Source organism: Malus sylvestris, chromosome 14, assembly GCF_916048215.2.
Source record: "Malus sylvestris chromosome 14, drMalSylv7.2, whole genome shotgun sequence".
Lineage (NCBI taxonomy): Eukaryota > Viridiplantae > Streptophyta > Magnoliopsida > Rosales > Rosaceae > Malus > Malus sylvestris.
In genome coordinates this window covers 4661018-4676125 of record NC_062273.1, presented here as the reverse complement: position 1 = coordinate 4676125, position 15108 = coordinate 4661018, and the positions used below count along the sequence as shown (strand labels likewise).

General features: G+C 39.8%; 1 protein-coding gene across 1 annotated transcript; it reads left to right on the top strand.

Moving 5' to 3' along the window:
- Nucleotides 1-4588: 4588 nt before the first annotated feature.
- On the top strand, nt 4589-14909 carry LOC126600888 (ubiquitin-NEDD8-like protein RUB2). Its single transcript, XM_050267593.1, has 3 exons — nt 4589-4820; nt 5828-6087; nt 14640-14909. Exons 1-3 carry the CDS (start codon nt 4728-4730, stop codon nt 14749-14751), a joined length of 465 nt encoding a protein of 154 aa, XP_050123550.1. The 5' UTR covers nt 4589-4727; the 3' UTR covers nt 14752-14909.
- Nucleotides 14910-15108: the final 199 nt, after the last annotated feature.

The following is a 15108-nucleotide window of genomic DNA, read 5'->3' as shown; positions in this document are numbered from 1 at the left end:
TGGCTTCTGATGTCGACACGTGTCACGCTGTGATTGGCCTCCTGGTTGGAGGGAAACTCTTCTGGGTCCTTGACGGTATAATGTTGACAGGTGCTCAGTAATTTCGGGATTGGTCAAGTATGGTACAAACAAAGGGAGTTCAGGGCCCTTTTGTTCATTTCCTCGATCAAAGTTTACTTTAATGAAAACATGCTTATTAACTTAATCAGATTCAAATGCAGATGAAACTCTTAAGTAAAAAGCAATCGAAAATGATTGAATACATGAAGGAAAATGCATTAAGCGACATATCTACTACAAATAAATACAAACAAATGAGATTCGGGCAAGGTCGAACTTCTTGCAACCACTTCTCTTTTGTGTTTATAGAGGTTTGTTTACTGAGAGGGATGAAAAGTAAATGGGTTTTACTAGAGGGAATCGATACTACAACACTGGTTACAAACTTGTTTAAGAACAAAGTTTGGATATCTTTTGATTAATTGGTTGAGTGTCCTTGTCTCTGGTGTCCCTTTCTGCTTTTATAAACAATTTGGCTTGACTCTTCAAGCCTTGCCTTCAGCTAGTAACTTTCGGAGGGCAATGAGTCATCACTAATTTACTTTTCATGCCCTTAAAAAGTGTTTTTTGGTTGGTGGTGAGTTGTTCTTTGTTGCCCATCACTTCAATCATTGGCATATGGCCTATACCCTTATTGAAAATAGCTTGCATTCATCTCGGGCCTATCGACTAGGCTTGGGCAAGTCTTCATTTGTTTTTGCATCTCTGGGCTTCCATTATCAACAAGCCCAATGTTAAATATAAACCCAAATAGAAGTAACCATATGAGGCCCCCTTGTAGATGAACTGTTGTCTGACCCTTGATACTTTATGTTCTAACAAAGCTTAGCTTATGCACAATTAGCAGCAGCTCTTTATAAAAAACCAATGTGGCTCATCCTTTGTTTGACATTTGTCCAATTGGCTTTTTTTAGTACAACGATATTTTTACACTATGGGAGGAGAGTTCGGCTAAGCCACACAATAGGCAGCTTAATTTGGTATCGAATTCACCATCCACTAGATTCGAACCTAAGACCTCTCACTTCTAAGCGAAGAAGAACACCACGAGACCGTAGTTCTAAGCGAGATTCGAACCTAAGACCTCTCACTTCCAATTGGCTTGTTAAACTAAGTAATTATTGACAGGTGTCAAACTAAGAAGGAGCTACATAGGCTATTAGCACGAGATGTTGCTAATTGTGCAGCAGTCAAGCTTTGTTCAAGTAAGAGAATGATTACCCTTTTTTATTTTATGATGTAACACGCTTTCTATGGGAAAGTTTATTACTTGGGGTGCAAGTTTGTTCTTTCTTGGCTTGCAAGACTTTCTCTATTCAAAATTCTCTCTTTTTATTTAAAACTTATCGCATGCCTTTATAATGCTCATGAAGAACATTCATAACCTAATTCTTTGTGATCCATTAATTCCATGCTCACTTGGCTTCAATCCCTTGGGATTTGAAAATTCCTCATCCCAACATTTGCCTTAGACAATTCACAAATAAGTCTCTCTAACTCTTTTTCATGTTAAATATATTTAAAGCACCATTTTGTTGAAGGAAAAAAATGTATTGTTGATAGGCAGCAAATGGTGGACTACCATGGTGGATAAAATATTGCTCTTTTTTCGACTTTGACTTGAGTTAACCCCCTTCCCTCTCTTTAGCATAGTTTAGAGTCGTAAACAATAATATCGTTTGTAACAAAAAAAAAGTGTTGATAAATGTTATTTTTACACCCCTGAATAAGGAGAATGCGAACTATAATGGATAGGGAAATTACGTCTGCTCTAACCAATATGGCAAGTTAAGCAATGACATTACACTTAAGTATACTATTAATTTCCACTCATGCTATGCATGTGCTTAGGAGGATTTTTTTTTTTTTAATTTTTTCAAATGGAGTTTTTAGAGGGACTTATTGTAGTAAACAATAAAGAGAAAAAGTAGAAAGTAGGAGAGTGAATGTGGGATAAAATTAAAATGAAATTATTAAAATACCCAAGACTTTTGAAACAAATACCAAAACCCCTTAGCATTTCAAGGCTATAATCGTCATTTTCAACTATCTTTAATTGATAAAGAGGCTATACATTGATGTGAAAACAAGCAGGCAATTTATTAGCAACATATAATAGAATGTCTGCTTATATGAAAACGCGCACGCGCACATGTAGAAGAATTGGAGAAAACTAACACTCTATGTGCGTGCGTGCCTGCGCGCTTTTGCATAGGCATGCATATAATGATAGTGGATAGAAAAACTATAAAACGATCGCAACCCAAATGGATACAACCCATTCTATAATGGCCCAATATCAAATGCTTGAATGTTGCTTGAATATTGGTGATGTTTTTAAAATTGTTTGTTGTTTTTGTTATCTATCTTATTAGTTTGGCATTATATTAAATGTTTTTTATTATTATTTACAAGATTTAAAGGGGTGTAGCCAATTTGGATTTTGGAGGATTTTAATAGACTTTTTGTAAGTAGCAGATTTCAAAACATTTTAATAGACTCTACAATCTTATATAAATTTTGGCATATTTATATGGATTTCTGTGATAGATTCCTATGGATTTGTACGAACTTTTTCATGGATTTCTATGTTCTTTTATGGATTTCTCATTTGAATTGAGGTATAATTTTGTGTTCATGTGGGCTTATTTCAACCGAACTAGGGCTTAACTCGAATGATGCAGCCTTGGTCCGTTAATATTTAGTTCATTAGTGAGGAGAGGATCTTGTTTTGTGAGATTAACCATTACTCGTATGAAGTACTTTAGTTTGAGTGGCAGTTGAGACAATTACGACCAGCAAAGAACAGACCATAAGCATGTCAGAGAAAAATGGCTGATGAAAACATTGAAGAAAATGATAATAGAGAAGAATTTTATTGGCTCAAAATTAATTCAACATATACGTTTTATGGCAACGAAATTTCAATACGTGATTTAAAAAAAATTATTTTGTTGGTCATGATTGATAGGAAACATTTGACACTGTGCACAACCTTTCCATCAGTTGGTCCATGAGCATAAGGGCTTTTGCAGCTTCAACCATTGGCACAACTATGCAATCAAGCTGCGGAGATTGCTCCAGCGGAAACACCAGCAATCACGGAAAGCAAAATAATTTGCAAATACAAGGACTCTCAGTTTGCTAGTGTTGGATAACGATAGGATTTGCCTTGTAAAACCATTATAATTAGTCTTCCTCATGGTTGTATAGTTTCTGAATTTACATTCTTGGAAGTAATTTATCTGATCAAAACTTTGTCTGTGAACAAAGGACACCGCAATTTTTGTGGAAAAATAACCATCCGATGAGAAAGAATATGGAGGGTAGGGTCAACAGCAGCCATGGCCCATGTCTGCTATGCATCATGCATAGCATAGAAAGGAAAGGAACAAGTAGGGTGCCATGAAACAGAGAAATTAAATTGTGAGAAAAGATTGAATAGAACTTTAAGGGGCGGATATGAGGTTCTTTATAACCTTTGTTATGCATAAAATTCACTCTCAAATCCTACAAAATCTCTTACTTAATGAAATCTTTCAAAATCTTGACATTTTGAATATCTACATATTTGTATGCACTCTTTAGATCATCTCCAAATGAGATATCAAAACTGCCACGTAGACATACAACAATAAAAATGGCAGCAAACTCTCTCCAACTGAGCTTTCAATTTCTTAAGTAGAGCTAAGTCAATTGAAGGGAAAGTTTTTTGTTATCAAATTTGACCGCATATGTCAAATTTATTATATAATTTTTTAATAGATTAATATATTATATAATAAATATTATTTTGTTTTTCAAGTATTTGATTATTTGTCTCAATTATTGGATCCTACAAAAAGATAAAAAAAATATTAAATGACATTATTATTTAACATATCGAGTGGAGCACAATATTGTACAAAATGTCAAATTACCACATAAGTCATCAAATATCATTTTAATGTTTAAAATTTGACACCTCACTTGGAGATACTCTTAAAATCCTAATTGATTGCCTGGATTTAGATGCATTCTTTTAAATCCTGTTAAATCCTACCTTGACTACACCATTATTTTGAAGCTTCTAAAATCGTTTTTTTTTCAAATCCTAATTGACTACACCATGTTCTAAATACTTTTAAATCCTTTAAAATCTTAATTTAATTACACCTCCTTTAGTTCATGCAAATTCAAAACAATCCGCCAAACAAACAAGACATTGGAGATTCATACTTAGCTTGAATTACAAATATCCACAAACAACTTGTCTAACCAAGATTGCAATTTTTTTTCTTTTGTTGAGAAATGCTAAAAAGACTTTCTCAAAGTGAGCTTTCTGTCACTTTACAATTTAATATTAATTCACGTGTCAATACTATTAAATATTATGTACATAAAATGATAAAGAATCCACAAAAAGTTTTACTATTTTTCTATTTCTTTTATTTGATATCCAACTTTAAGATAGAGCCATTCAATACATATTGGGGAATATCAAACGTGGGGCCACATTTTCTCATTTCTGAATTTATTGACAAAAAAGAAAAAAAAATAGTCCCGAGTTTTTTCTTTTCATAGATCCGATTTATTTTCCACAAAAAAATATATAATATTTCTTATCACCATTTGATATCTAAAGTCAGAAATATCAATCTCTCTCTCGGTGAATCGAAATCGAAATCATGCAGATTTTTGTGAAAACCCTAACCGGGAAGACCATCACACTCGAGGTTGAGAGCAGCGACACCATCGACAATGTTAAAGCCAAGATCCAGGTACTCTATCTCACTCTCTCTAATTTCAGTTTTAATCTTGTATATTTATTTGCCCTATTAAGGAACGTCCATAATTTTAGGGTTTCGATTTCTGGTCAATTGGGGTTTTGTTTGTTAAGATTTTGTAATTTGCTTGGATTAGTATTTTGTATCAGTGTTTGTGATTGTATTAGTATACATATGTGCTTCAAGGTTTAGGATTTCTGATTTTGTTTTATGAAAAGAGGAGCATTTAGGAGCTGTACTGTGTTGGAATAATTTTGTAGCTAGGGTTAGGGTTTCTGATTTCAGCTACTGATGCACTGGGTTTTTTTGGGGGTTAAAATTTATTGATCTTACCTCAGTTTTTTCAGCTTTATCCTTATTAGAAGGGAAATTTACAATCGAAAATTTCTCCATGCCGGCCCTTTTGGGAAATAACTGTGTAAACTAATTTCTGTGGCAGACTGGCAATCAATTCCATCCAATGGGTTGAGGAGTTCTTATTTATTTGTGCTTGCTCTTCCGCCACCCCCCTCCTCCTCCCCCCCCCCCCCCCCCCCCCACCCCCATATTTCTACTCATTGATTGGTGAATTGGGTTGGGGAAAAATGAATTTCAGTTTTCCAGGCTTCTTTTTGTTGCTTTTCTTTTAATTTTGTGTCATAAAATTTATCCCAATTGTATGATTAAGCCGTTTATGAGATTGTTTATGTAGGGTTAGTGAAAAAAGAATATTATGACTGGAGCAGGGCAGTGAAATTTAATTTACCGATGCTACAAAGAAAATATTATTATCTATCAAAAAACCTTTTCATCATGACAAGTTTTAGATTATTAATTATTTGTTTTCACGGAATTGTGGAAAAATACCTTGGTCACATAGACAGATCAGTGGCAATTTTGAAGGCAATTCAAATGTTAGAGTCATGATGTTTCTGTCCTTAATACATTTCATTTGTGCGCATCACGGTAGTTACATTTTTTGCTATGGGATTGCATGGTAACTTGGATATGTTTGTTTTCAGGATAAGGAAGGCATCCCTCCTGATCAACAGAGATTGATTTTTGCCGGTAAACAATTGGAAGATGGTCGAACTCTTGCAGATTATAACATCCAGAAGGAGTCAACGCTTCACCTGGTTTTGAGGCTGAGAGGAGGAACTATGATAAAGGTGAAGACTCTTACCGGGAAAGAAATTGAGATTGATATTGAACCAACTGATACCATTGACCGGATCAAGGAAAGGGTTGAGGAGAAAGAGGGAATTCCTCCAGTGCAACAAAGGTATATTTTCTTCTTGTTATAATATTCAATCCAACTAAAACAATACGTTATTGTAACTCAAGTTACTTCTGATTGATTATGTATATCTGCATCAATATTATCAAACGCTAATCGTTTGAATTCTTTTTTTCTCATGCATTGTTTCTCATAAATATAATTAACATTTTGATTTTCTTGTTGGCATCATCGTGGACAAGACCTTGGTACAAGATGTTGTAGATGTCAAGAGGGTAGGAGATAGAATCATGGCAATCAAGATTGTAATAGGACAAGAACTTATCAATGTGATTAGTGCGTACGCACCTCAAGTAGGGTTGGATACGAGTTCGAAGGAGAAATTTTGGGAAGATCTTGGAGACTTGGTGCAAGGAATTGCTCAGACGGAGAAGTTATTTATAGGAGGAGATTTAAATGGACACGTGGGCAGGGAGACAGGCAACTATGGAGGTTTTCATGGTGGCCATGGTTTTGGGGAGAGAAACGAGGATGGGGAAGCTATCTTGGATTTTGCAATGGCATATGATCTCTTCTTAGCCAACACATTCTTTAAGAAGAGAGAAGAACATGTGATCACCTACAAGAGTGGGTCGTCAAAAACACAAATAGATTTTCTTCTAATGAGGAAAGGGGATCGTATAACTTGTAAGGATTGCAAAGTTATACCAGGAGAGAGCGTGGCTAATCAACATCGCTTGTTGGTGATGGATGTACATATCAAAAGAGTAAGACAAAAGAACAAGACTTGGAAGTGCCCAAGGACTAGATGGTGGAATCTAAAAGAAGAAAAACAAGCCATTTTCAAAGAGAAGGTAATCACCCAATGTGTGTGGGATAGAGAGGGGGAAGCTAGCCAAATGTGGGATTCCATGGCTAGTTGTATCCGAAAAGTAGCAAAAGAGGTATTAGGAGAGTCCAAGGGCTTTGCCCCACACCAAAAGGAATCTTGGTGGTGGAATGAGGAGGTACAAACAAAGGTGAAGGCTAAGAAGGAATGTTGTAAAGCCTTATACAAGGAGAGGACTGATGAAAATGGTGAAAGGTATAGAAAAGCGAAGCAAGAGGCGAAGAAAGCTGTCAGAGAAGCTAAGTTAGCGGCTTACGACGATATGTATAAACGACTAGATACCAAAGAAGGAGAGTTGGATATCTATAAACTATCTAGAGCAAGGGAAAAGAAGACAAGGGACCTAAACCAAGTGAGGTGCATCAAGGATGAGGATGGAAATGTTCTTGCTACAGAGAACGCGGTTAAAGACAGATGGAGAGGTTATTTTCATAATCTTTTCAATGAAGGACATGAAATGAGTGCTTCTTTAGGGGAGTTGAGTAACTCAGAAGAGTGTAGAAACTACTCTTTTTATCGTCGAATCCGGAAGGAAGAAGTGGTTGTAGCTTTGAAGAAGATGAAGCATAAAAAAGCAATAGGCCCAGACGATATACCAATCGAAGTGTGGAAACTTTTGGGAGAGACAGGTATAACATGGCTCACTGACCTTTTCAATAGGATTTTGAAAACGAAGAAGATGCCAAATGAGTGGCGAATGAGCACTTTGGTGCCTATCTACAAGAATAAGGGCGACGTACAAAATTGCATGAACTATAGGGGTATTAAGCTAATGAGTCATACAATGAAGCTCTGGGAGAGAGTCATTGAGCATAGATTGAGGCAAGAGACACGGGTTTCGGACAACCAATTCGGGTTCATGCCAGGGCGCTCAACCATGGAGGCAATCTATCTCTTACGAAGATTGATGGAAAGATATAGAGATGGGAAAAAGGATTTACACATGGTCTTTATAGATTTGGAAAAAGCGTATGATAGGGTCCCAAGAGACATTCTTTGGAGGATTTTAGAGAAGAAAGGAGTACGAGTAGCATATATCCAAGCTATAAAGGATATGTATGAAGGAGCAAAGACTGCCGTAAGAACTCATGAAGGACAAACCGAAAGCTTTCCCATAACTGTAGGATTACATCAAGGCTCATCCTTAAGTCCTTACCTTTTTGCGTTGGTAATGGATGAGTTAACACGACATATTCAAGATGATATTCCTTGGTGTATGCTTTTCGCAGACGATATAGTGTTGATAGATGAAACTCAGGAAGGGGTAAATGCAAAGCTTAACCTTTGGAGAGAAGTGTTGGAATCTAAAGGTCTTCGCCTAAGCCGATCAAAGACAGAATATATGGAGTGCAAGTTCAGTGCAAATGGAGGCCAAAACGAGTTAGGGGTGAGGATCGGAGATCAAGAAATACCAAAGAGCGACCGTTTTCGTTACCTAGGATCTATCTTGCAAAAGAACGGAGAATTAGATGGAGATCTCAACCATAGAATACAAGCTGGATGGATGAAGTGGAAGAGTGCATCCGGCGTGTTGTGTGACCGCCGTATGCCACTGAAGCTCAAGGGAAAATTTTATAGGACGGCAATAAGGCCGGCGATGCTGTATGGCACAGAATGTTGGGCGGTGAAACATCAACACGTACACAAAATGGGTGTAGCGGAGATGAGGATGCTTCGTTGGATGTGTGGGCACACGAGAAAGGATAAGATTAGGAATGAGGATATCCGGGGTAAAGTAGGAGTAGCCGAAATTGAAGGAAAGATGAGAGAAAATCGGTTACGGTGGTTTGGACATGTGCAAAGAAGGCCTACTGACGTTCCGATTAGAAGATGCGACTATGGGACAGAGGTTCAGGGCCGAAGGGGTAGAGGAAGACCTAGGAAAACTTTGGAAGAGACTCTAAGAAAAGACTTAGAGTACTTAGATCTAACGAAGGACATGACACATGATCGAGCACAATGGCGTTCTAAGATTTATATAGCCGATCCCACTCAGTGACTTGGATTTTCCAAGTCTCCAACCGAGAAGTTTTCCTCACTCGGGAAATTAAGGGAACACTACCCCAACCTACATGCTCCACTCAGAAAGCTTCAACATACAAGCTTTAACAAAAGAAAATTCAAAGAACTTAGCGAAGAAGGCTTTGGTGTATTTAACACAATACGTTGAAATGAAGGAAAGCTTATTTATTGATATCCCCGATAAGCTACAAATATGTACATATACATGAGTCAAAATAAGCACACAAGAGGGAGCCTTCACAAAGGTTGCTTAGGAGAAGTCTCAGCAGTCGGTAGAGCCCCAGAAAGAGAAGACACCGGAGGGGGATCATTTGGAGCCTCAGTACTGGACAGAACCCTAGAAGGAGGAGGCATCAGAGGTTGATCATTTGGAGCTTCATTACGCGGTACAGCCCCAGAAGACGAAGGCAATAAATGCCTTTGGAACAAACCCACAAATCTCTGATGATCAAGTAAAACCTGACCATCAGTTTCTTTCATCTGGTCAAGCTTCCTCTTCATGTTTGTAGCATAGTCATGTGCGAGCCGGTGCAACTGTTTATTCTCATGCTTGAGCCCTCTAATCTCCTGTTTGAGACTCATCACTTCAGCCGCCAATGATTCAACTTGGCGGGTTCGAGCAAATAGGCGTTGGGCCATATTAGACACAGAACCTGCACACTGAACACTGAGAGCCAGCGAATCCTTAACAGCTAACTCATCAGACCGTTTGGAAAGTAGTCTGTTATCTTTGGGAGTGAGAAGGTTCCTGGCCACCACCGCAGCGGTCATATCATTCTTCATCACGGAATCCCCAACGGTAAGAGGACCAGTAGGGGAGACGAAGGATGGGCGCCATATGTTGTCTGGAGAAGGCGGGGCTGCCTCTTCAACAAGGTTCAAGTCAAAACGACGGTCGGAGGGGCCAGACATTTTCAAAGGTGTTGAAGAGAGAAGAGGTCGGACAAATCAAGATCTTAGAAGTGCAAGAATGAAGCTTCTACTGGTGGAGATTCAAGTGTGCTTTGGAACTTAATGCCAGCCCCTATAAAAATCTGCACTCGACGAAGCTTCAGAAATCGAAGAGGCGCCTGCTTTCTCAAAAGCTGGGCTGCTTAGAGATCACGAGGGTTGATCTCAGAAATCGAAGAGGCGTTTGCTTTCTCAAAAGTTGGGCTGCTCAAAGACCACGAAGGCCGATCTCAAAAATCGAAGAGGCGCTCGCTTTCTCAAAAGCTGGGCTCCCCAGAGACCACGAGGGCCGATCTCAGAAATCGAAGAGGCACCTACTTTTCCAGCCTTTTCCAGCCTTGTCAGCACCTGTCACACGCACACTCAGTTTTGCGGAAATTATGGGCATTCTGTCAAAGACTTCTGGGGAAGTAGAAAACACATGAATCTTACTGTTCAATCACCCACTTCTCACACGCAACAATAGCTCATGGGTACCTCAGATAACTTTGCCAAAGTTCTCTGCCAAAGTTGAGCACGTGAAGCTTGCAGCTCCCACTACATCGCTCTGACCAAGAAGGGTAAAAGAATAGCAAAGAAACAGCACTAACAAAGTTTAGACCCATAAATTTTGAAGGTCTAGCTACCATATTATTACCCACAAGGGTAAAGGAACAGTACCACTGCTGGATAATTGGAAAGTCCCTGTGTGTCAACCTCTGTGCTTCGTGGCAAGGTAGACTAGCAAACATGCCCAACCTTTACTCACATTCGAGAAAACACTCCCAATAAGATTGCTTGCTCCAAAATCGAAGAGGCACCGTCCTCCGAATCTCGAGAGCCAGACTCCCAACATGACTACTTTCTTAAAAATCGAAGAGAGGGTAAAGGAACAGTACCATTGCTGGATAATTGGAAAGTCCCTGTGTGTCAACCTCTGTGCTTCGTGGCAAGGTAGACTAGCAAACATGCCAAACCTTTACTCACATTCGAGAAAACACTCCCAACAAGATTGCTTGCTCCAAAATCGAAGAGGCACCGCCCTCCGAATCTCGAGAGCCAGACTCCCAACATGATTACTTTCTCAAAAATCGAAGAGACACTGCTCCCCGAATCTCGAGAGCCAGACCCCCAGCATGATTGCTTTCTCAAAAATCGATGAGGCATCGTTCTCCGAATCAATCGAAGAGGCGCTCGCTTTCTCAAAAGCTGGGCTGCTCAGAGACCACGAGGGCCGATCTCAGAAATCGAAGAGGCACCTACTTTTCTAGCCTTGTCAGCACCTGTCACACGCACACTCTGCTTTGCAGAAATTATGGGCATTCTGTCGAAGACTTCTGGTGAAGTAGAAAGCACATGAATCTTACTGTTCAATCACCCACTTCCCACACGCAACAATAGCTCATGGGTACCACAAATAACTTTGCCAAAGTTCTCTGCCAAAGTTGAGCACGTGAAGCTTGCAGCTCCCACTACATCGCTCTGACCAAGAAAGGTAAAAGAATAGCAAAGAAACAGCACTAACAAAAGTTTAGACACATAAATTTTGAAGGTCTAGCTACCATATTATTACCCACAACTGTAAAGGAACAGTACCACTGCTGGATAATTGGAAAGTCCCTGTGTGTCAACCTCTGTGCTTCGTGGCAAGGTAGACTAGCAAACATGCCCAACCTTTACTCACATTCGAGAAAACACTCCCAATAAGATTGCTTGCTCCAAAATCGAAGAGGCACCGTCCTCCAAATCTCGAGAGCCAGACTCCCAACATGACTACTTTCTCAAAATCGAAGAGAGGGTAAAGGAACAGTACCATTGCTGGATAATTGGAAAGTCCCTGTGTGTCAACCTTTGTGCTTCGTGGCAAGGTAGACTAGCAAACATGCCCAACCTTTACTCACATTCGAGACAACACTCCCAACAAGATTGCTTGCTCCAAAATCGAAGAGGCACCGCCCTCCGAATCTCGAGAGCCAGACTCCCAACATGATTACTTCCTCAAAAATCGAAGAGACACTGCTCTCCGAATCTCGAGAGTCATACCCCCAGCATGATTGCTTTCTCAAAAATCGAAGAGGCATCGTTCTCCGAATCTCGAGAGCCAGATACCACAGACCACTTTTTCAAAGTGCTCTGACAGAGTTAAAACATGTGAAACTGGCAGCTCCCACTACCGTGCTATGACCAAGCAGGGTAAAGGAATAGCATTACTACTTGTTGTTAGGGAGACTCCTATATATGTCGACCTCCATCCCCAACGGACAGGCAGACCTGCAAAAATGCTCAACCCTTCATCATATCTGAGAGGGCACTCCCAACGAAGCCTTTCGAAATATTCAGCTTTCTTTCCCCCCGATAATACCTCTGCAAACAAGCTATACTAGAGCAAGAATATCTCATATCATCAGGGTTAAAAGCAAGAGTATCCCATATCATGCTTTTTCCCTGTCTTTTCTTTTGGCCTTGTTTTTACCTGCAAGACAAGGAGAAAGAGAGCAATCAGTCAGCACTTGGAATCAAGCTTCCAGCCAGGAACTGACTGCCTGGAACCCCTTACCTGATTACTTACCTGGCATTGCTCTCGAGTACTCATCTTCAACATCTTATGTTTCCAGGGAAGATTCCGCATCTGCTTGAGGAACAGATAGGGCAAGTGCGAAGGATACAAGGAAGCATGTGGAGACAAGCGTAACAGCACACGTGCCGATACATTCATTACTCTGTCAAAAGCAAAAGTATCCCATATCAGCAGGGTGGAACGTACTCTAGATTTGATGGACTTGTTTTGACCCTCAAATTCTTCAGTCGGCCTTATACTCTGGAGGAAACCAGAAAACCCTCCAGCTCAGTTCAAGAATAAGCCTGTGGAAAGTTACTTCTTCAAAAGCAAAAGTATCTCATATCATCTCTTCTCATTTTTCTTCTCTTTATCCTTCATGCTGCTGCAAGATGGGGAGAAGGTGAACAATCAGTCGGAGCTCTGATTGCTTACCTTGTCTGTCACCTCTTTCAGCAGACCCCCGAGCTCGGCGACTTGGGGGACTCCTACTACATGGTTTGTATCGCGCTTGACCAAGCCTGAAACTACAAGTAAGCTTCAAGTGAAATTGATACATTACCTTGTGCATCTCCACCAGTTAAAGATACCACCCCTGGATGGAGGAAGAGTACTTCCAGAGAAGATGCCACATCTACCTATGAGACAGATAAGGCAAGTCAAGACGACACCACACTCCGATACTTAGAAGTTTCGTGATTACGAGATCATTCTCCCACAATATTTCCTAATGTCATTTGTACTAAATCATTCACTTGTACTCACTAAATGAGAGCTTGAACCTATGTACTTGTGTAAACCCTTCACAATTAATGAGAACTCTTCTATTCCGTGGACGTAGCCAATCTGGGTGAACCACGTACATCTTGTGTTTGCTTTCCTATCTCTATCCATTTATATACTTATCCACACTAATGACCGGAGCAATCTAGCGAAGCTCACAAAAAGCGATCGTTTTCGCTACCTAGGATCTATCTTGCAAGAGAACGGAGAATTAGATGGAGATCTCAACTATAGAATACGAGCTGGATGGAAAGAGTGCATCCGGCGTGTTGTGTGACCGTCGTAGGCCACTGAAGCTCAAGGGAAAATTTTATAGGACGGCAATAAGGCTAGCGATGTTGTATGGCACAGAATGTTGGGTGGTAAAGCATCAACACGTACACAAAATGGGTGTAGCGGAGATGAGGATGCTTCGTGGGATGTGTGGGCACACGAGAAAGGATAAGATTGGGAATGAGGATATCCGAGGTAAAGTAGGAGTAGCCGAAATTGTAGGAAATATGAGAGAAAATCGGCTCCGGTGATTTTGAACATGTGCAAAGAAGGCCGACTGACGCTCCGGTTCGAAGATGTGACTACGGGACAGAGGTTCAGGGCCGAAGGGGTAGAGGAAGACCTAGGACAACTTTGGAAGAGACTGTAAGAAAAGACGTAGAGTACTTGGATCTAACGGAGGACATGACACAAAACCGAGCGCAATGGCGTTCTAGGATTCATATAGCCGACCCCACTTAGTGGGAAAAGGCTTTGTTGTTGTTGTTGTTGTTGTTGTTGTTGTTGTTGTCCTATCTGCTCTTGCTCTCAAATTGGGCAGCAAGTAATGTCCGTTCTAGCCTCATTTTTGTCCTGTAACAATGTTGGAAGTTGTGCTGGTTCACTATTCACTTTAAAATGCTCTCGTTCATGATTTCAGTGTTCCATAGCACTTACAGTTGATCATCTTCTGAGATTGTTCAGAATAATAGGTTCGTCATGTTATTGTTGACTTTTGTTTCTATTCCTATTTGGGATGTTTTGGCTGCTTCTGCATTTTATTTGAACTGGTTGTTTGTCGGTGGGATTGGACTGGTGTTTTGACGACAGATGGTACCCAATAATTATTGTTCTGTATATATACATCTGAAAACTTCAAAATAAAATTTGGATTTGAATTGGATTGCTTTCTAGTTTTGAAGTCTTGTATAGCTCTTAGCTAATGGGAATAATCTTATTAAGCAGCATCTGCCGCATTATTTTAGATCTGTTCATTGCACTCCAGTTAACATATTGTTTCAGCACAGGTTGAGTGGTATGCTTACTAAACAATTCAGGAAATGTTTTTCATTTTAATGCGTTTTTGGATATTTGGTCATTTTTTAAGTTCTTTAGTTTCTTTCACATGTAGTACTGGCCATTTTTTTTTTTTTTTTGTGGTAGGCTTATCTATGCTGGCAAGCAGCTCGGGGACGACAAGACAGCTAAAGACTACAACATTGAAGGGGGCTCTGTTCTTCATCTGGTGCTTGCACTACGAGGTGGTAGCCTATAAATAGTAGTTTTCGGTTTGGGAAAACTCTTTTGTTCAGGCATTATCGAGTCTTGATGCCTTAATAAATGAGTTGCATGTTATTTGTTGATAAATGCAAATACAGGGCAGAAAGCCTGTTCTAAGTTGGTTACTCTGGACATAAGTATTTATGTTACATATATCTGCCTCTCTCTCTCTCTCTCTCTCTCTCTCTCTCTCTCTCTGTCTGAATTTGACATTCTTAGTTTAGGGTTTAGAACTTTAGATTCTATTCACATAATTTTTTTGGAAAATTTGGAATGTGATGATTCTATTTTCTTTTCCTAGTCTTATAGGCGATGGCAAGTGCCTTCGCCCATGAGCGGTAGGTCTCGGGTT

What these genes read in the sequence shown, in the direction of transcription:
- LOC126600888 (XM_050267593.1), top strand. Translation starts at nt 4,728, where the DNA reads ATGCAGATTTTTGTGAAAACCCTAACCGGGAAGACCATCACACTCGAG. An exon ending in ATGTTAAAGCCAAGATCCAG is followed by an intron (nt 4,821 to 5,827) that starts GTACTCTATCTC and finishes GTTTGTTTTCAG; the next exon opens with GATAAGGAAGGCATCCCTCC. An exon ending in ATTCCTCCAGTGCAACAAAG is followed by an intron (nt 6,088 to 14,639) that starts GTATATTTTCTT and finishes TTTTTGTGGTAG; the next exon opens with GCTTATCTATGCTGGCAAGC.